This window comes from Patagioenas fasciata, chromosome 16 (assembly GCF_037038585.1).
Source record: "Patagioenas fasciata isolate bPatFas1 chromosome 16, bPatFas1.hap1, whole genome shotgun sequence".
Lineage (NCBI taxonomy): Eukaryota > Metazoa > Chordata > Aves > Columbiformes > Columbidae > Patagioenas > Patagioenas fasciata.
In genome coordinates this window covers 5,165,115-5,183,743 of record NC_092535.1, presented here as the reverse complement: position 1 = coordinate 5,183,743, position 18,629 = coordinate 5,165,115, and the positions used below count along the sequence as shown (strand labels likewise).

At 57.4% G+C, this 18,629-nt stretch overlaps 1 protein-coding gene across 3 annotated transcripts; it reads left to right on the top strand.

Annotated features, from left to right (window-relative positions):
• The first annotated feature begins 9,795 nt into the window (after positions 1 to 9,795).
• R3HDML (R3H domain containing like) lies at positions 9,796 to 14,765 on the top strand. Of its 3 annotated transcripts, none has more exons than XM_071815659.1 (6): positions 9,796 to 9,961; positions 10,590 to 10,929; positions 12,303 to 12,421; positions 12,941 to 13,073; positions 13,926 to 14,041; positions 14,130 to 14,765. In XM_071815659.1, exons 2-6 carry the CDS (start codon positions 10,669 to 10,671, stop codon positions 14,260 to 14,262), a joined length of 762 nt encoding a protein of 253 aa, XP_071671760.1. In that variant the 5' UTR covers positions 9,796 to 9,961; positions 10,590 to 10,668; the 3' UTR covers positions 14,263 to 14,765. The 3 variants fall into 3 exon arrangements, with proteins under 3 accessions (XP_071671760.1, XP_065706064.1, XP_071671759.1); XM_065849992.2 differs by having other exon boundaries at positions 10,587 to 10,929; XM_071815658.1 differs by lacking the exon at positions 9,796 to 9,961 and adding an exon at positions 9,974 to 10,262 and having other exon boundaries at positions 10,587 to 10,929.
• The last annotated feature ends 3,864 nt before the right edge of the window (positions 14,766 to 18,629 follow it).

Sequence of the window (18,629 nt, the reverse complement as noted above, 5' to 3'; positions counted from 1 at the left end):
TGAGAAGCAGCTCTGGACAGGCCTTGGGGTGGGAGGCCACACAGGCTTCCTCACGGTCCTGATGTCCCTGATGGAACAGCATTAATTCTTCATTCTTCCCACTTCCCAGCTAGCAACAGTAACCACAAGTGGTGGTTGTATCCAGTTGATCCTTAATTTCCCCCTGTTTAGGAAAACGGTTCCTTAATTCAGCCTTTTATGCATCTGCGGGACCTTGAGACTGTTCCTGTGTGGGCACCGTGCGTGTGGATGCCAGGTTTTCTGCAGCCTTGTGACTGCTCTTTCTCGTCTGTTTGAATGAGGAAAATCTTAGTGTGTCCTCCACAGGAACTAAAGAAATTGAAAGAACTGATGGAGAAAGTGGTGCTGATCAGGGAGGGAACATCAGTTAGTTCTAACTGTAAATTTTCCTGGCGGTAGTTGCAGCATTCCTTTTTAAGGCTTTTGGCACAACACTAGAGCTGCTTTACCAAGTTGGAGTGTACTCAGTGATGGGTGCTGTGAATGTTGGTGATTCGTGCAGTCTGAAGGACTGAAGGGCATCAGAACCAACTGTCTGCCCTTGTAATTCCCTACTTTGTGCTCTGGCCTCTCTCCTCAGTCGGCACGAGATGGGTGCGAATGTTCTGTGAGAGCAGCTTGGGGCCTGTGACGATGCTGCTGGGGCAGTGATGGAGGCCTCGGTAATCCCAGCACTGCTGCCTAAACCGTCATTTCTCCCCCGGGTGACCATCCCCTGGAGCGATACCCTCTATCCCCATCCTCTCTCTGTGTCCGTTCCCAGCCCAGCTCAGCCACCCTCAGGGTCGGCAGGGGCTGCGTTCACCCCCTCCCACCGCACAAATGACGCAGGCAGAGGCGCTGCAAAGCCAACACCCAACTGGTTTAATGAATGATGCAGGAAAGCGGCATCTGAGAGGGGCTCGGCTGGAGAGGGTGGGTGGGTGCAGGTCTCTGCCTCCATATCTCCTCTGGGTGTGGGTGCCACGGGGACGGCGCTGGAGCGGTGGGTTACGTGTGGCCATACCGGTGGTTCTTTCCATATCCATCTGCCTCTGTACAAACCCCAGCAGCTGCCCAGTGACATCAACAGAGCGTCCAGCTCCTCCTGAGCCAAGTTCTTCAGGCCTGCTGCCGTGACCTCTTTTGGGGTGTGATGGGCAATGAGTCCTCCTGCTCCTGAGCGCGGTGGGTGCAGCTGTGTGGCCTGAGGGTCGGGGAGTCGACGGAAGCCGCGGCAGCTGCGGTGCCCGGGCAGCTGCTGCCACAGTCCCTGCGCTGGGATTGTCCCCGTGGGCACAAGCACAGCCAACTTGGCTGCTGGGGTTTGGATCCCTGCTGTTCAGTCTTGTGAGTCCCCCGGTGGGTGCGTCCTCAGCCCGGGTGGGGATGCTGCTCCTGGGGACACCGGTCCCAGCGGGTGGTGGGGATGCCGGTGCTGCGGCTGTCAGCAGTAGGAAGGGGTAGAGGTGGCGGTCACAGTGATGGTGGTACCAGGCCGGGGGGTCCTGGTTATGGATGGTGGTTCCCCTGGGTGACCGCAAGGTGCCGGGCAGGGCCGTGGCCTCTTCTCCAGGGTTGGGGCCAGCAGGGTCGCCAGGTGGAGTTGGCGAAGCGGCGCTTGGCGGTGCCGGGGCCAGCGCAGTCGTGGTGGCCAGTGAGGGCTCCTGGTCGCCATCACGTTCTTCTCCGCTTCCGCGGGATGGTGTGGCGCGGAGCGGTGTCACGGCCCTTGGGAGCTCTCACAGGTGCGGGGCGCTTGGTCTTCTGGGGCCCCGCAGCTCCCGGTCCCGGCAGCCCCCGGCAGGTGACCGTGCCCGGTGGCAGGGGCAGGCGGGTGAGCAGCACCCGGAGCTGCCTGCGTTCCATCTCCTCCATGAGGAGGTCCATGGAGGGCGGCTGAGGCTGGGGCACAGGCAGGGGGCTGGCCAGGGGGGTGTGCAGGGGTTCCTGCAGGGGGCTGAGCAGAGGGGACTCCAGAGAGTCCGTCACAGGGTCCCTCCAGGGACTGTCCAGGGGACTGTCCTCTGGAGGTTCCTCAGGAGACTCTGGAGAGCTCTGCTCAGCACTCTGCAGGGGATCCCTCTGCAGCCAGGGCAGCAGGTCAGTGACCCCAGCGTCCTGTGTCCCCTGGGGAGCTGGCGATGGAGAGGCCATCGCCCCCCAGAAGGGGTCCATGTCCCCCATCATGGCCGCTGCCAGGCGGTGCTCCAGGCTGTCACCCATTGCCTCGTACTCCCAGAAGTCCCCAGTGACAGGGGTGCTGCTGACCAGCCTGTCAGGGCCTTCGGGGAAGGTGTTGTCCCCGCACAGCAGCATCTCCCCTGTCACTGGGTCCTCCATCCAGGCACACTCTGCCCTGTGTTCCAAGAGGTGGGGAAGCTTGTTGAGAGAGGGTGTCAAGTGTGGGATGCCAGGGACATCAGTGACGATGTCCTCACCATCCCTCAGCTCCCCCAACGCCACTAGCTCCTTGGGACAGCTGCCCTCTGCCACGTACTTGGGGAGGTCTGGGAGCTCCTCGAGGACCTCAGCAGTGATGCGGGGGCCATGGATCGTAACGCTGGCATCCCCGCTGTCCCCAAGCTGTGCCAGCGCCACTTCGTCCTGGGAGCAAGTGTTCTCGGCCACGTGCTCCCAGAAACCATCGAGCTCCCTGAGGCTGTTGGGGCAAGGAAGGACATCAGGGATGGTGTCCTTGCTGTCCCCCAGCCCCACGGCCACCACTCCATCCTTGGAGCAGCTGCCGTCCGCCACGTACTCGAACAGGTCTGGCGGCTCGCTCAGGAAGGTGGGAGCGCTGGGGACATGGCTGGTGTCCTCGCCGTCCTCCAGCGCCACCACCGCCACGCGCTCTCCGGGGCTGGTGTTCTCTGCCCTGTACTCGGAGAGATCGGGGAGCCCGTTGAGGCAGGTGGTGGGTTTGTGGTGTCAGGGACATGGAGGCTGGTGTCCTCATTGTCTCCCAACCCCAGTGCCACCGTTGGCTGCTTTGGGCAGCCGCCCTGTGCCACGTACCCAGAGAGGTCAGGGAGCTCAGAGAGGAAGCTGGCCAGGTCGGGACTGTCAGCCGCGGTGTCCGGGTCCAGCTCCTCAGCAGCCCTGGTGCAGCTAGGTGGTTCCTGCTGGGGCAGGTCCCCTGGGCTCCCCAGGGCTGCCTTGGTGGTCACCGCTGCTGACAAACCAAACAAAGCCACCCAAGGCGGGTGATGCCAGCTGTCCTCAGCTTGGCCACCTGCCCACAGGCTCTGCCAGCCCCAGCACTCACCTGTGGGGTCCCCTGGCGCAGGGTAGCGCTGGGCAGGCTGGGGGGGCACCAGCAGCCCTTGGCTGGTGGGCCACCTGTGGGCAGACACGGGTGCTGCCATGGCCAGGAAGATCCTGGCTCGTGCCTGAAACGCCATGAACAGCTGGCGAGGGATCCTCTCTGTTGGGGGAAGCACAGAAGGGAGATGGGGTGAGATCCTGGGGGTCACAGCCGGTTGGGGTGACCTGGAGGGCAGGAGCAGCAGGAGTAACGGGAGCTGCTGCTGCCCTGGCCATGTCTGTTGGTCAGTGTGGGGTTGCTCGGGGAGAAACAACCTCCATCCCCATGGCCATGATTCCACCAGCATCAGCCTCAGTGTTGTGAGGGGTTGAGTTTTCACACCACATCCTCCCATCTCAGTGGTTTCCCATCCTGCTGGTGATTGCCTGGCCTGGCCTGCCCTAAGTGGTGGTTTCTCATCCCAACAATATTTCCCAGTAATGATTTCTCAGATCCGCAATGGTTTCCTGTCATGATGGTCTGCTGTCCCCATGATTTCCCATCTCGAGCGTCACTTTTTGGGGGAGGTGGATTTCCTCACCCCAATTTGTTGGAGTGAAGAGGGCCGGGAAGGAAAGATGTCACTTTTTTCGTCACCTAGAGTTCTTTTTATCCTGTTTTTTTTACATGAGGAGTAGTCTCTAGGGGCTAATTGGCTCACGTTTGCCTCAGACCCACATGATCATTTGCCCTGTGCTCCCCATGTGCTGCTTTCCCTGCAAGCGGGGCAAACAGGAGGAGGATTGACAGCACGGAGGTTCTGGCTCCTCATGAAGAGCAGCCTGACAGAATTTCTCCTGGTGCCCAAAGTGCTTTGATCCTGGTGATGAATCTCCCATCACACCCAGTGGAGCCCATCACTGGTGCTAAACTGCGGCAGGGAAGCTCTGAAACCTCCCCCAGGACGAGTCCTGCTCCATCACCTGGCTCAGCTGCGGCGATCAAACGGGATGAGGACGAGGGTCGGCGAGGAATGACGAGGAGGGTGGTCACGGACGAGGATGGGGATGGATGAGGAGGAGGATGGACAAGGAGGAGGACAGACGAGGATGGGGACGGACGAGGATGGGGACGGACGAGGATGGGGACGGACGAGGAGGAGGACGGACGAGGATGGGGACAGACGAGGAGGAGGACGGACGAGGATCAGGAGGGATGAGGATCAGGGTGGACGAGGATCAGGATCAATGAGGGTGAGTCTGGGTGCGTGTGCTCTGCTCACGGCGAAAGACACGTGAGAGCGCAGGGAAGTCCGACCGGACAGGCAGGCTGTCAGTGGCCAGATGGGCTTGGGGACAGCGTGGGGTCGTCATGGCAACACGCGGTGACATCACAGAGGCTTGGGAGCCAGAATTTTCCAGAAGCTTTTCCACAGCTGTTTAGATGTGACTTGAATGAGAAAATTGCTTCCTCGTGTTCGTCCGCACCAGCCTGAAACAGATTATTTTGTTTTCTTGTTTTTCCCCTTTTTTGTCCTTTCCATACCACTAATACACCTGAATCCTCCAGAACCTGGAAATTTGTCTCTTTGTTTCTAAGCTCATGGCATGGGGCTGGACTAGATGAGCTTTGCACGTCCCTTCCAACCCAAACCATTCTGTGACAGAATAAAAATAGTGGAGATGAGTGGGTACTTGGGCTGTGCAGGGTCGGGATGAGCAGGAGGTGGGAGCAGAGTTTGCTTGTCTGGGGCTGTGACTGATAGAGCTGGAGGGAGTTTGGAGTATAGATAAAGCTGGATTCATCATGTAGCTTTCTCCTTACTATCTTATCTGCTTTCATTTTATTTATTTATTTATTGATTGATTGATTTATTAAATTGTTTGTGACCCTGACACCAGAGATATGAGCAAGCAAGCCAGTAACTGTGAAATAAAAAGACATGGGTTAGTGCCAGGGTGTCAGATGCTGAGAAAAGAAAAGATCTCAGTTTGCCCCAGATGAGACCCTTTGGTTTTGCTGGAGGTGAGCAGTGGGGATGGGGCTGATGGGCACAGTGCTGCTGTGGGCTGGGGGGTCCCAGTACCCAGCTTGGGTCACAGTTGATGTTTGGCTCCTGGGTTTGGGTCTATGTTGGTCTCGTCTGACTCGTGGTGTGATGGGCTCCTCTTTCCATTGACCTGTTAGATTCTTCTCACGTTGGCAGAATGCAGCAAAAGCAACACGCACCCACAGCGCCAGGCTAAAAAATAAATTGTTAGCAAACAGCAAATTAACTGTCTTCTGAAGAGTGCTGAGGGGAGCTTCCGTGCTATTTATTAAGTGGATTTCTAAACTTAGCCCAGTTACTGTAAAAAGTACCTTCACAAGAAACTACCGTCCGCAGCGCTCAACTTCAGAGACATTTATTTCTAGACCCAGCGGAAAAAATTTCTCACCTTTCAAAGGCTCCAATTATATCTCGGTGCTGTCTGGAACCAGTGGCCTTTTCTGCTTCCTTGCCAGCAGTTGCGGGATGCTGGTGGGGACCACAGATCCGATGGTGCCACAGGGGATGTGGGGAGAAAGGGGGAGCTGATACCCACCTATTGACCAAGGAGATCACATAGGATCCCATTAACCTTGATGGACACCTTATTTAATACCCCAAAACAAGTGGGTTTCACTTTGCAGCACCAAGGCATTACTCCTGGTGGGTTTTCAGCCACGGCTGCAGTGCGTGCTAAAGACTCTCAGGATCAGGCTCCTACCAGGACCTGGTCAGTCACACCAGTAAAAGGAGCAAACTGCAGCTCACAGAGGTGGATTGATGCTCAGGTGGCCTTTGGAGAGCGGATCTGTAGCCAGGCTGTGGGTCAGGCTGCCCCACGCTGCCCCACTGAGCCCAGCTTGGGTGGTTGGACCCCCACGTGCGGGCTCCTGCTCACGCTCCCAGCAGCTGGCTCCCCAGCACTATACATAAAATGGGAATTTTCTTTTTTTCACCTTTATTTTTAGTTTTTCTCATGTCCTAGCAAATATGCAGGCGGAAACGGTGGGATATGAGAGAACATTGCACCTAACGCAGAGGCAGGCGCTGGGCGTCGTATGAAAGGCTCCAGAACTGTGGGCTCAACTGTGAAGAATACAACTGCCTGTCCCTGCTGATGGACCAGCCTGGCCTGGCACAGGAGCAAGCCCATGGGTAGATAAAACAGTGCTACAAATCAAAGAAATGTTCAACATCTTTGTGGCTGGAAAGAATAGGAAGAAGTAGTGAAGTGTCTCACTTTTTTAATGGAAATGCTCTAAATCCTAGAGTTTGGGCTAGGCTTTAGAAGGCACCTGCTGCCACTGTGTCACCCTGCCATAGCAGGCTGGCCATGACACCTTGAGTAGTTGAGATAAAGGCTGGAGAAGAACTGGCCCTCTCCAACCCATCCTGCTGATCTCTCCAGCACGGTCTGCGCTGCTGCGGCCGCACGTTCAGGGTCACACACGCGGTAGCCCCGATGTGAGCTGTGTCTCACCGCCAGCTCAAGCTTTTCTCCCTCTCCCCGTCCCCTGTCCTCCCGCAATCACAGCCCCAGCAGAGGCGAAATGTTCCTCTGCAAGGGGCTGGTTGTGCACAGTCTCAGCTGCGCTGCTGCTGCCAGCTGGCCAGGAGCAGCAGAAACGCTGCCCAGGAGACATGATCACTGCTGGATCTCTACGGAGATCTAGAAATGCAAAAACCTGTCAAATGCCCCAGTTTTCTTCCCTGCCAGGGTGAGCACCAGGGTAGCTGGAGCTGTTGGTGGTGTTCGGGGCAGGATTGGTGGAAATGAACAGCTTTCAACAAAGCTGGAAAATGAGCCTTTCTGCCATTCATAAGAGGGGAATATTTTACTAGAGCAACAGAGTTTGTGTATTACCTGGGGAAACAGTTTTGTTCAAATAAGGCTTTGTTTTGGCTTTGGTTTACCCCTGCTAAAAAGAAGGCTGCTACTGTGGAAAGCCACATCAACCTTCTTTGTGTCTGGTGGTGCTCAGAGATCACAGCAGATCCCGTCCCCCAGCAAAGGGCAAGGCCCTGCTCAGTCCTATGTGGGCTTGTGTCACCACCTGCCCCCTTGATACATGGGTGAAAGACGATGTCTGAACCCAAGAGATGGGAGAAACAAATGACAGAGAAATCCTGCAAGTCCCATTACAGCTTATTCTGGAGAGAGCTGCGATGTGTGTCAGTCTTAAAAGCATTGTTGGGCATTTCTGCCAAGAGAGTGCTGTGAACCCTGTGTTTTATCTCTTTTTTTCCCTCTGATGCTAATTAAAAGGAGAATTTGCCGGCGCTGCTGCTGTATCCAGCTGAATGCATGTGCTTCTTGGCTCCCAGCAAGGTCCTCGCTGCAGATACCGTGTGCTTTGGCAGCTGGGCCAGTCTGGGCTGCAGGATATTACGCCTGGCAGGGACACAAACCCCTTCCAGTTCCTGGAATTTGGATTGTCTCGTGGAGTGCTGATTAAGCAGTGATTTCAGTCTGCACCCAAGACAAAACCCTTGCCTTGTCTCCGCGCAGAGGCTCGGTGTGGCTCGGCTGCTGCGTGGCAGTGGGACCTGCAGTGGGTTTGCTCTCCCTGAGCCCTGGGGAAATGAAAACTCAGAAAAATATCTCAGATGCAAAGCTTTTCAGTTCATGGTGCTGGACGAGCATTCGCTGCTAAGGACTCTGTCTTTTGTGAAATAATAAATCATTAGGAAAACACTCCCTACCTTGGTGTGTATTTGGAGGCAGCTACTCCTCCACGTCCCCAGTCTGCCCACTTGAGATCACTGCTACTTTTCCCCATCTGCCTTTCTAATCCACTGGGAGTGAAACAGCCTTTACCAGCCTCCCTAATGAGAGATTTGATAGCTGGGGCTGAGCAGAGGGAGGCAGTCCCAGTGTGTGCCATCCTGGTGCGGAGCGAAGGGCTGTCCTGGCACTCGCCTCCGTGTAGGGGGGAACATAAAATACGGGTGTCGGTAGAACTGGCAAACTGGGGATGGTGCTTTGCCCAGCACCCACAGAGAGGTGGCTGGTGTTGTAGGGTGGTCTGGTGCTGGGAAAGGGAAGCTGAGCTGGTCAGACCCCCTGCAACAGGCAGCCTGGGGGGTCAGTGGGCTCTGGGAGCTGCACCGACACCCCGGCGTGCCCAGCACCGGCACCCACAGCACGGCAGAGCCCCGGCACTGTGCACAGGGATCCCCTCCCGCAGAGCTGCAGCGGGGCTCAAGATGCCTCAGCAGCCGTTTCCTTGTCTTCTTGCTGGCATGATGATCATCACACACGCTGGGCGGGGAGTGGATGGAAATATCCCCCCAGCATGCCTCCAGCCGCTCCCCGGGACCTGCAGCATCTTGAGTTGTTTTACGAGAGAGTGGATGCCAGGAAAAATATCCACAGGGGACTATTTCGGCAGGATCTCACAGCAGGGTGAGGCTGTATTGATACAGCACATCAGCTCAGCACCTCAGCATTATTCCTGCTCCACACTTGAGTCTGTTCCTCCCCAAGCTCCTGGTCATCTCCTGTGGCACCACGGGTCCCTGGGGCGGCCAGCTGGGCTCTGGGATGTGCCATTAGCCCCGGCAATTTCAGCTCAGTGCTCCCCTGCCAGCAATCAAAAAGCCAAATCCTGGCTCCAAACCCACCTGTGCCCCGGTGAACCCAGGCCTGGTGAGGTGCGGGGTGAGCACCTTGCTCACCTGGGGCACCGTGACATGGGGTGACAGTGGCAGAGAGCCCTGCCACGGCTCACACGTGGCCACGCACGCTGGCTCTGAGCATGGCAGGAGGAAGAGGGGATGTGACGGGCATTGCAAGCAGCGCCCCAAGCCCGCCAGGCTTGCATTTTTGTGACCTGTAATGATTCAGCCAGCCCCAGGCATCGTGGCTGCTCAGGATGTTGTAGGGAAACACTTGATGCTGCAGGACCGTCGATCGCTTTCAGACTTCTCCAGCTGTTTCCCCTCCCTGGGGACAGACATCTGGACAAGGTTGGGCTGTCTGGGGAGCACAGCCCCCCAGGGAAGGGCTCTTGCCCTGATAAGATGGCCCTGGCTGGGTATCACCAGCCCAGGTCAGTTGTGGGCAACCCCAGTCCTTGGGGAACCCACCCAGCAAGCGGCTTCATTTCTAACGAGGAGAACTGCTGGCCCAGGGACATGCATGGTCACAAGGTCCCCCTGCCCAGCCTGGCAGGGGACATCTCTGCCATTTGCTCGGCTCACACCAAAGCAGCCACCAGCCCCGCTGCCCCCCTGCTGGGGCAAAGCCCCCTCCACATCCCTCCCCAGCCGGGATTCGCGTCCCCATCCACAGCTGCCAGAGGCAGCCAGATGAGGGGGTGAGCAGTGCAGAGACGATTCTGGGCATCTTCTCCCTGCAGGCAGCTGTAAAACACCAGCTGACAAGCAGCCCCTCTGCCCGCTGCAGCCCGGCTCTGCTCGCTGCCCCCCCGGCACCCTGCATGCCTCTGCGCGCGGGGCATCCACCCGCCTATAAATCTCCTCGCAGGGCCCCTTCCAAACTGCAGGACGTTCCCCGGGGGAAGAGTTAAGATGCAGTTTTTGCGTCAGAGGCCGCGGCGGGCTGCCCGGCGGGGCTAGGCAAAACCTCTCTCCCGCCTTTGCCCCAGCAGGTTGTTTGCAAAGGTCAATCCCAGCGGCTGCCGCCACCACCGGGCTCGGCTGCTCTTGGCTCAGTCCTCGAGGTACGTAGTTGGGGGAACATCCTCCCCGCTGCTCCGGGGAAGGGCTGGCAGGGATGCTAGGAGGTGCATTGGCTGTCAGATGAGGAGATATTCCAGAATTTTCCCTTTTTTTTTTTTTTTTAAATAATTCTGCTTATGCTGTGGTTTATTTTCCTTTCCCTGAGATAAAGAGTCGTTAGGATTTCTCGGCGATGCTTTTAAACCTTGCTGTGCATTTCTCTATCTGTATGAGACTTCCACTTGTGCTGGGGATTTACTCAACACACCAAATGCCTGAGAAGTTACAGGGCAGGCAGCTGCAGTGAGTATCTCAGCATGTTCTTAATTAGCCCCTGCCTGGCAGGTATGTCGAATAAGTGAAAAAATGGGGGAGATTTTGTATAGATATATATTTTTTTTTAAGAAACAACAAGAAAACTGGTTCCCCAGACATCTCCCTGCTGATCCCAGGGAATTTGCTGTAATAAATGAGTTATCAAAGAGATTAACTTTAAAAATTTATTTTGAAAAGGGAAAAAAAAAGGAAAATTCATTTCTCTCTTATTTTGGAAAGTGGTGTCTGCATGGGAACTGCAAACCTGAGCGGTGTCTGTGTTGTTTCTCTCCTACATCCCCGCACTGGCAGCAGGGACCAGTGATCCGCCTCGTCTTCACTTAACTCAGTGTGGGAGTAGAAGCCACTGGCCAATCCTGCCAGCCAGGCCAACATGTCTGTGCTCCACTTGCCCCTGTACCTCACTGCCCTGGGCTTCTGGATAACGCAGCAGTCCAGCTCTTTCCTGCTGCCCAATGCCACCGAGGTCCTGTCCCCGCCTGGGGGCAGAGCTGCGGGGCTGCTGTGGGGCACGGGGGTTCCCCGGAGCCGTCGGAAGCGACACCTCTCCCCCCGCGACATGAGCGTGATTTTGGACTACCACAACCAAGCGCGGGCACAGGTGTCCCCCCCCGCCGCCAACATGGAGTATATGGTGAGTCGGGCTCCGGGAGAGTGGGGTTTGGGTCTGCAGCTCTTGGGTGCTGCAGTGGGGTCAAGGGGCTCGTCTGTGGTGTGGGCACCCAACCTGGTGGGAACAGGGCACCCACACATGGGGATGTCAGGGGCTGCCCCAGATTTGCAGCTGAACAGCTGTCCTAGGGGACGTTTTGCACCCTCAGTGCAGGGCAGACCCATGCAGCCTCTGTGCAGGAAGGATGGAGTCCAAGGGGGTGATGTTTCCACCTGTGGGCAGATTTAGGACCACTGATCCCACGGCTGGGACATATGGGAGCTTGCTGGCAATGGGATGGCAGGATCCATCCAGCCGAGCTGCAGAGGCAGTGTCAGGGGGAAGAGGAGGCTACAGGCATGAAAAGCTCTGCTCCCAACCCAGAACCCGGGTGGAAGCCTCACCCTGACTGCAGCCGGGAGGGACAGCCCTGTCCCGAGCTCCGTGGTCCCTGGGAGCGTGCCCAGGGCTGCCACCTGCTGGAAGAAGAAACATGCAGGAGCAGGTCAAAGACGGGCTGCACAGCCTCGCTGGGTCAGGTACCTCCTCCAGACAAGGGCCACTCTGGGCAGAGCTGTCCCCAGGTTGTCTCCACCCTGTTTGGAGCTCCTAACCCAGCCCTACAGAGAGCAGAAATGGGGAGGACCAAGAGGAAGGACTTCCAGCCCTACCGAGTGGGACCCTCACGGCAGGAGGTGCCAGATGCTGCTCTGCTCCCAGAGAGGGGATCTGAGCTCTGACAGAGTGGGTGGGTTGTCCGTGAATGCTGGTTCAGGAGAAGCACGTGGCAACCCAGCTTGCTGGGTACCAAAGCAGGTCAGACGTGCCCAGGAGCATCCTGCGTTGCTTCTTGCTTGGCCTAAATTCCTGCCTTCCAAAATAACTCTCCCAGGCATCTCCCCAAAGCTGTTCAGGATGGGTGAGGAACCTGTAAATAATGCATGAAGGAGCCAGCTGTCCACACCGGTTGGGCTGCGGCCAGGGCTGCGCTGGAGGGCTGGGGATGGCAGTGCAGGGCTGGGGGGTTTCATCCCTGGGCTCAGCTCCACCTTCCGCAGAAGGAGCTCATTCCCACAGGGAATCAAACACGCAGGGCTTGCACTGCCTCAGGACACCCGTGCTCTGCCTGGGCAGCACCCAGCATACCTGGGCGCCGCGGTGGGCAGCTGGGGTGGTTCATCGCTCCTGGACACGCTGCCATGCTTCCCTTGGGCTTCTTCCAGCCTGATGTCTCAGTCATGTTTCTTGGACACCCGTGGATGCTCAGAAACCCTCCTTGAGTCCAAGGGTTTATCCTTTTCCCTCCTCTGGGCACCCGAAACCTCTGCCTGCCCTTTTCCTTTCCTCCTGGCCAGGTGTGGGATGAGCAGCTGGCCAGGGCAGCGGAGGCGTGGGCTGCGCGCTGCCTGTGGGACCACGGCCCCCCCCAGCTGATGAGATACGTGGGGCAGAACCTCTCCATCCACTCGGGCAGGTGAGTGCCCATGGGCAGAGTGGGCTCCTGGGGACCCCCTGCACCCCATGATGCTGGAGGAGAAGCAGCAGCCCCTTGGCTGAAGAACAGAAAGGTTCTGAGCTGGGGCTGCAGAGGACTGAGATGCAACCGAGGTGCAACTAAGATGTAACCACCCCACCCCCCCCCCCAGGATGGAAGTGGAAGGTCCAACTCTTGCAGCAGAGTAAATGTGGGAAACCAGAGGCTCCTGCTGCTCATTTGGGGAGTATGACATTAATCCCCTCTCTGCTGGGCACACAGACCAGGAGACATGGGCCCTGGATATCCACCATCCACCTGAGAGCTCAGGTGCCTCCGGTGAGGGACAGGTCTTCTGGCCTTAGGCACAAGTGGGCTTGGCACAAGAATATCACTGCCCCTGCCCCATCGCACTTCTCTCCTCCATTCCCTCAACGAAGAGCCTTCCTCCCCCTCCTTTCCCTCACCCACAACTTCCAAGGTAGGGAATGTCCGCCTTATTCATGGCACCTTTTGCAGGTACCGCTCCGTCGTGGATATGGTGAAATCGTGGCACCAGGAAAAGCAGCACTACTCCTTCCCCCACCCCCACGAGTGCAACCCCCGGTGCCCCTCCAAATGCAGCGGCTCTGTCTGCAGCCACTACACGCAGGTGAGCCCCACAGCCCCCTGGGACCTGGCTGCAAACCCAGGGCAGCTCACAGTGCCTTGGGCTGCTGCATCATCCCATGCAGTAAGCAGCCCTTCTCCCCACAGCAGCTGGGATGTGGGATGGAATCCTGGCAGCTGCCTGCTTCAAATCAGGCAGCAGGGAAGACCCTTTGTGCTTTTGATGAGCATGAATCCTCTGTCATGGAGCAGCTTTATAGCACCTGACCGTATGCAGGTCCCTGAATGCAGCTGCTCCTTCCCTGGCACATCCAGCAGCAGCCTGGCCAGCACAAGGTGGAGAACCTCCCTCTGCTCCCCTGCTGGGTGGCAAAGCTGTGCCAAGCCCTAATTCACTCCTCTACACACTACAACCTTTACCAGAGCATCTGCATCTCTGTGCAGCTCATCTATGGGGATGCTCTGGGTTGCAAATGGGCAAGATATATATATTTTAAGGAAGAAATTCAGCCTGCAGAGGCTTTAGTAGGAGCTTCTGTTCTGTTTGACCTCCCTGTGTGCAGGGTAGGCAGCCAGTGATGCTCCAGGCTGAGATTTGGGAACTAATCTGGGTAAACTGGAGAAGTGACCCAGACTGTGCGGCTCATTTCAGTGAGCCTTGCAGGGCAGCACCTTGCAGGGCAGCAGAGGCTGCAGGCAGGAAAGGTACAGGGAGAAATCACCCTCCAGTGACAAAGCACTGCCCATGATGGACACAGCATCCAGGCTGAGAAATCCGGGTGGATGGGATGTGATTCCCTAGTGGGACGGACCCCTGAGCTGGGGCCCTGGGGTGGCCACTGCAGGACATCTGGGCGGGTGGTGGCTGACAGCGGCTGTTCTCTGTCCCGGGCAGATGGTGTGGGCAACATCCAGCCGCCTGGGCTGTGCCCTCGGCTCCTGCACCAACGTGCGGGTGTGGGGCAGCACCTGGCGACACGCCATCATCCTCGTCTGCAACTACGCCATCAAGTAAGTGCGAGGAGGGCAGCCCCCCCTGCCATCCTCCCTCACCGCAGCGAGGGGGGTGCTCAGAGGTGATGTCCTCCTCTCTTTTTAGGGGCAACTGGCTGGGAGAAGCACCATACAAGGTGGGGCGGCCATGCTCAGCCTGCCCCCCCACCTACGGCGGCAGCTGCTCCAACAACATGTGCTTCACTGGCCTCAAATCCAACCAAGTCAGCTGGTTCTAGGGCTGCAGTGCCACAAAGAAGCCCCCAGGGATGGGGACAGAGTGAACCAGAATTATTTATAACACTGTGTCTCTCCGCAGCTGCTTTGGCCACCCCTCGGCCCCCTCCCTGCCCCACGTTCGGTGTCCTCAGCAGCCCGGCTCTCTGACCTGCTTCATCCCTAGAGCCATATAGGAAACGGCTTTTCTAACACATCTCCTCCGGCAGCGCTTGTGTTGTGCAGCTGCTTCCCATTTTGGGGAAAACAGGGATGGTTCAGGTCCCTATTTCCTGAAATAGGGATGGTTTGGGGGTGTGTGGAGGGAGCAGGGCTGCCTGGCATAGTCCCCACTCTGCCGATTTGGGGGGCTTTCCCCACTGCTCCCCGCCTGTGCTAAAGCAGAGGCTGGTGTAAGTGAATACAAACATCTTCCCCTCGTAGCAAGGAGCTGGAGAAGTGGCAGCCCCTCCAGCCTCAGGACCCTGGGTCCGAGCCCCCCAATAAAGCAGTCTGGAGACCCCGATGCTCTTGTCAGTCCTCTCTCACTCGCAGCCTGGAGCCTCGGGGTTAACACCAAGCCAGCCCCTTTGCTCTGGTTTTGGTGGTAAACAGCAAAGAGGTGCAGAAGCCCTTGGTGAAGCCACAAGCCACGGGAGATGCCTGGGTGCTTTGCTCCATCGTGTGGGAGAAGCCAGCACTGCTGGGACACCAGATGACAGGGATGCTGAAGGCCCACAAGCTCCCTATCCCACCTAGGCTGCCCTGCACCACCCCACTGCCCTGCCTCACCCCCAGTGCCACCGAGCACCCTGTTATTCGCACCCCTTCCCTCTCTAGGACCTCTCAGCACTCAGTAAACTTAGGGGTCCCCAAATTCCCAGGCCATGGGGCTGAGCCCTCAGCTGCAGATTCCCACGCCGCAGCCCACTGCATCCCGGCAGCCTGCTCCCCATCCACCCCTCTGCACTTTCCCAGCCAGAGGAACAGGGGTCCCTAATTTTGCCCCTCGGGGCTGCAGGATTTATCCAGGGTGCTGAGGAGTCCTGGGGCTGCCAGGGACCCCTTGGTGCATCCTCCAGCCTGGCCCCTTCTCAAAATGTACAGGAGGCCCTGTGCTGCTGGCCGGTCACTTTCAGCTCCAGCTCTGGATCCCCCATATATTTGGCATCATCCCAGCAACACCTCTTGTGTGTGACCCTGTTTGCCTCAGGACACCCCCCAGGAGTAGGGGCTGCTCCTGTCACAGAGCCACCCACCCGCAGCACAGGGCCTTCCACAGCCCCACGGGAGGTTGGGGACTGCACCTGCGCAACTGGCCACCGTGAGGTCCCCATGGCTCCTCCTGGGTGCTGCAGTCCTGGAGGGAGCACAGATGTCTGTGAACGGCTGCAGCACTTTGTGGGTCCCCCCGATTTGCAGAGCAGAGGGAGACAGGGAGGAGCTGCAAATGTCCCACCACCCGGCCCTGTGCTCAGGGTACCGCAGCTGCTCCCTGTCCCCAAGTGACCCCTCCAGTTTTGCACCGAGTGGACAAGTCTCAACTCATGGCTGGGACATTTTGTCCCTTGTGCCTCAGTCAGGCTCTGCTCTGGCCATGCCAGCGTGTGACAGCCCCCACAGCTCATCCCACGGCCCCCAGCCCCCCATGCAGTGCTGGCCCCTTGCCCACAGGCAGCCACAGACTCGCTTTTCCCATCATGGGCGGGTAATGGCACAAAAACCGGCAGCGCCCGTGTGCTGTGGAGCCAGATCTGGCTGCTCCATTTCCCCCGCGGCTGGGGGTGAACCCCAGCCCGGCAGCTGCCCCGGCCTTGACACCAGGTGGAATCGGGAGCCCCAAAAGAGTCCAGTAAAAGCCATGTTTGAGTTTCTAGCTTGGCAGCAGTTACTATAGCTACAGCGACGGCACCTTGCAGATTGGTTTCCATAAGAGCTTGGTTACTATTTAACATCTCCACCCACATTAGCCCTGATTAAGCGAATCAATAAGATAACAGGAGAGGCAGGTTTCCTCGCCCTGCCTCTCCGCGCTCCCTCCTGCCTGCACCTAGTTCCTTAGTGAAAGACATTTTTATTTATTTATTTAGATTTCTTTTTTTATTCCTCTACTTCCTCTGGTTTTCACCCCAAGTCCCCATAGCAGTAGCCGGCGAGACATGGTCAATGTAAGCACCCAGCTAAGCGCTAAGATGGAGGCTCCATATGGTGAGTACAGCGTTCCCATCGCCCGCGCTGCTGCCCCGCCGTCACTCGTGGGAAGCGGGGCTGGGAGCGGGCAGTAGCCCCCGGCCCCACGTCCCGGCCCCGCCGCGCTGCCCAGCCCCACCAGCACAGGCACCTGCAAAGCTGGAGATGGAGGCAGAAAAAGGGTTCCCAATTACCTTTTATATAATATATACATATATATGCATTTTTTCCCTTTCACTCTGCTCAGCTTGAAGAAGAAAGCACGTGCCTGAGGGAGCAGAGCCGTCCAACCTGCTGGCAGAGGGGCTGCTGCAGGCTTTGCAGCAGGAGTGGCAGCAGTTTAGGAAGGAGGTGACACGCTGCCCCAGCGCAAAGGCTGCGGGAGCGGGCACAGCGGGTGCCTGCCCGTGCTGCTGCTCTGGCTGAGGCTGGGCTGGTGTTGATGCTGGGCAGGTTTGGCAGCAGGGAGTGTGGTGCCTGGACAAAGCGCAGCCTCCGGGCTCCACGGTGCAGAGCATCAGGCACATGCTGCTGCTCAGGGTGCCCCAGCGCAGGGAGATGCCCACGAGGCCTGTGCTGTGCTCCCCGGCCGGTACCAGCCATGGGCAGCCCTGTGCTGCTGCTCACCTTGGCTGTGCCAGATGCCAATGGCAACAAATGCACATGGGGGAATGGGTGTCCATCCCTGGGCTATCATCATCCCCCTGTTATACTCAGGACAGGTCCAACCAAGTGTGCCTGTGCTGCAGCTTTCCTGCAAGGCGAGGGGCTGGGGCTGTTTTGGTCCTGTATGATTTGGGAACCCCAGTTCCCTGGGCATGGCCAGGGCACAGAGTGAGGCCCCAGCAGGCAAAATCTGACAGTAACAAGGTTCTTCATCCCTTCTCCATGGCTCTCCATCACACTCCATGGCTCTCCATCACACTCCATGGCTCTCCATCACACTCTGTGTCTATTCATGACTTCCTCATGGCTCTTCATCATTTCCCTTGGCTTTTCATCACACCGTGTGGCTCTCCATCACATCCCTTGGCTATCTATCACTTCCCCATGGCTCTCCATCATAACTTTTGGCTCTCCATCATTCTACCTTGTCCTCTCCTCACTGTAATTTTCACATCCTGTTCCTCTTTTCCGTTACCACTCCCTACTCATGAACACTCCCAGTGCCACCAGTCCACACTCCAGCTGCTGCCTGTGCTGCAGCCAGGTCCCAGGAGGGCTTGCGGAGCTCCCAGGCCACCACTTGATGCTGTGCTCATGGCCTCGTTCTGGGTGGTGGCTTCTCTTGCTCCAGGCCTGCAGGCTCCTATGGGTGCCACATCCACCCCTGTGCTGGCCACCCTGCTGGAGAGAGATCCTGTGTCTCCATGCCCCAGCCCCCAGCATTTCACAGCTCTCCAGATCCCTTTAGTTTTGGCTTATGTGGCCCCATGGTGAGCCGCAGCCAGATGCAGGAATAATCAGCGTTTTGACGGGTCAATTGGCTTATTGCAATGAAACATATAGGAACTGTATAGGATGTGCAAAGCATCACTGGGACTCAGACGAATGCTGAGTTTTTCGTCTGTTCAGTGCAGGTTGTGGTTTTGCGTCCAGCTGGTGCTGCTCTGACAACATACAAGGAGCCACATGATGAAGGCTGCTTGTGAGCAGGTACAAGAAGGGCTCAATGCTTCTGAGATGTATGAGGGCTGGATCCTGGAGCAAAGGCTTCTCTGTGGGCTGGTCTAGCAGCCACAGGTGCTGAGCATCCTCCAGGCTGAAGCCCCGTGTGTCACCTGCAGGACAGGACACTCCTCCTCCCCTGCTGCTGGTTCCTGACTGGCTTGTGCCTCATTTGCAGCAGAACGGGACTCAAGTGATGTTCCCATCCGCCTGTGAGACACGGCAGTGTAGGGTGGTTTGGTCTGGGTGCCCCCGAATCCAGGGTGCCTGTGTCCTGCTTTGCCCGGGGGTGCAAAGCCAGCCTCATTTCTGCAGCAAGCATCAGGCTTCACCTGACAGATGCAACCCAAGGAGCTGACCAACCTCTTTAATCACTTACAATTAAGTTCTTCTGCTCACTTGCAGCCAGCTGTAATGAAAGCAGCTGCTTGCCAGCCCTGGTACATCGGTGACCTTCAACACAGGCAGGCAAATCTTTCCGTTGTTATTTTTCTCCTGATTTTTTTTTTTTTAATCCTGATGTTCTCCTAAT

Excerpts from the sequence above, each read along its gene's own strand:
- R3HDML (XM_071815659.1), top strand. The coding sequence starts at position 10,669 with ATGTCTGTGCTCCACTTGCCCCTGTACCTCACTGCCCTGGGCTTCTGG. Across the intron at positions 10,930-12,302 it reads CCGCCAACATGGAGTATATG|GTGTGGGATGAGCAGCTGGC; the intron begins GTGAGTCGGGCT and ends CCTCCTGGCCAG. Across the intron at positions 14,042-14,129 it reads GTCTGCAACTACGCCATCAA|GGGCAACTGGCTGGGAGAAG; the intron begins GTAAGTGCGAGG and ends CTCTCTTTTTAG.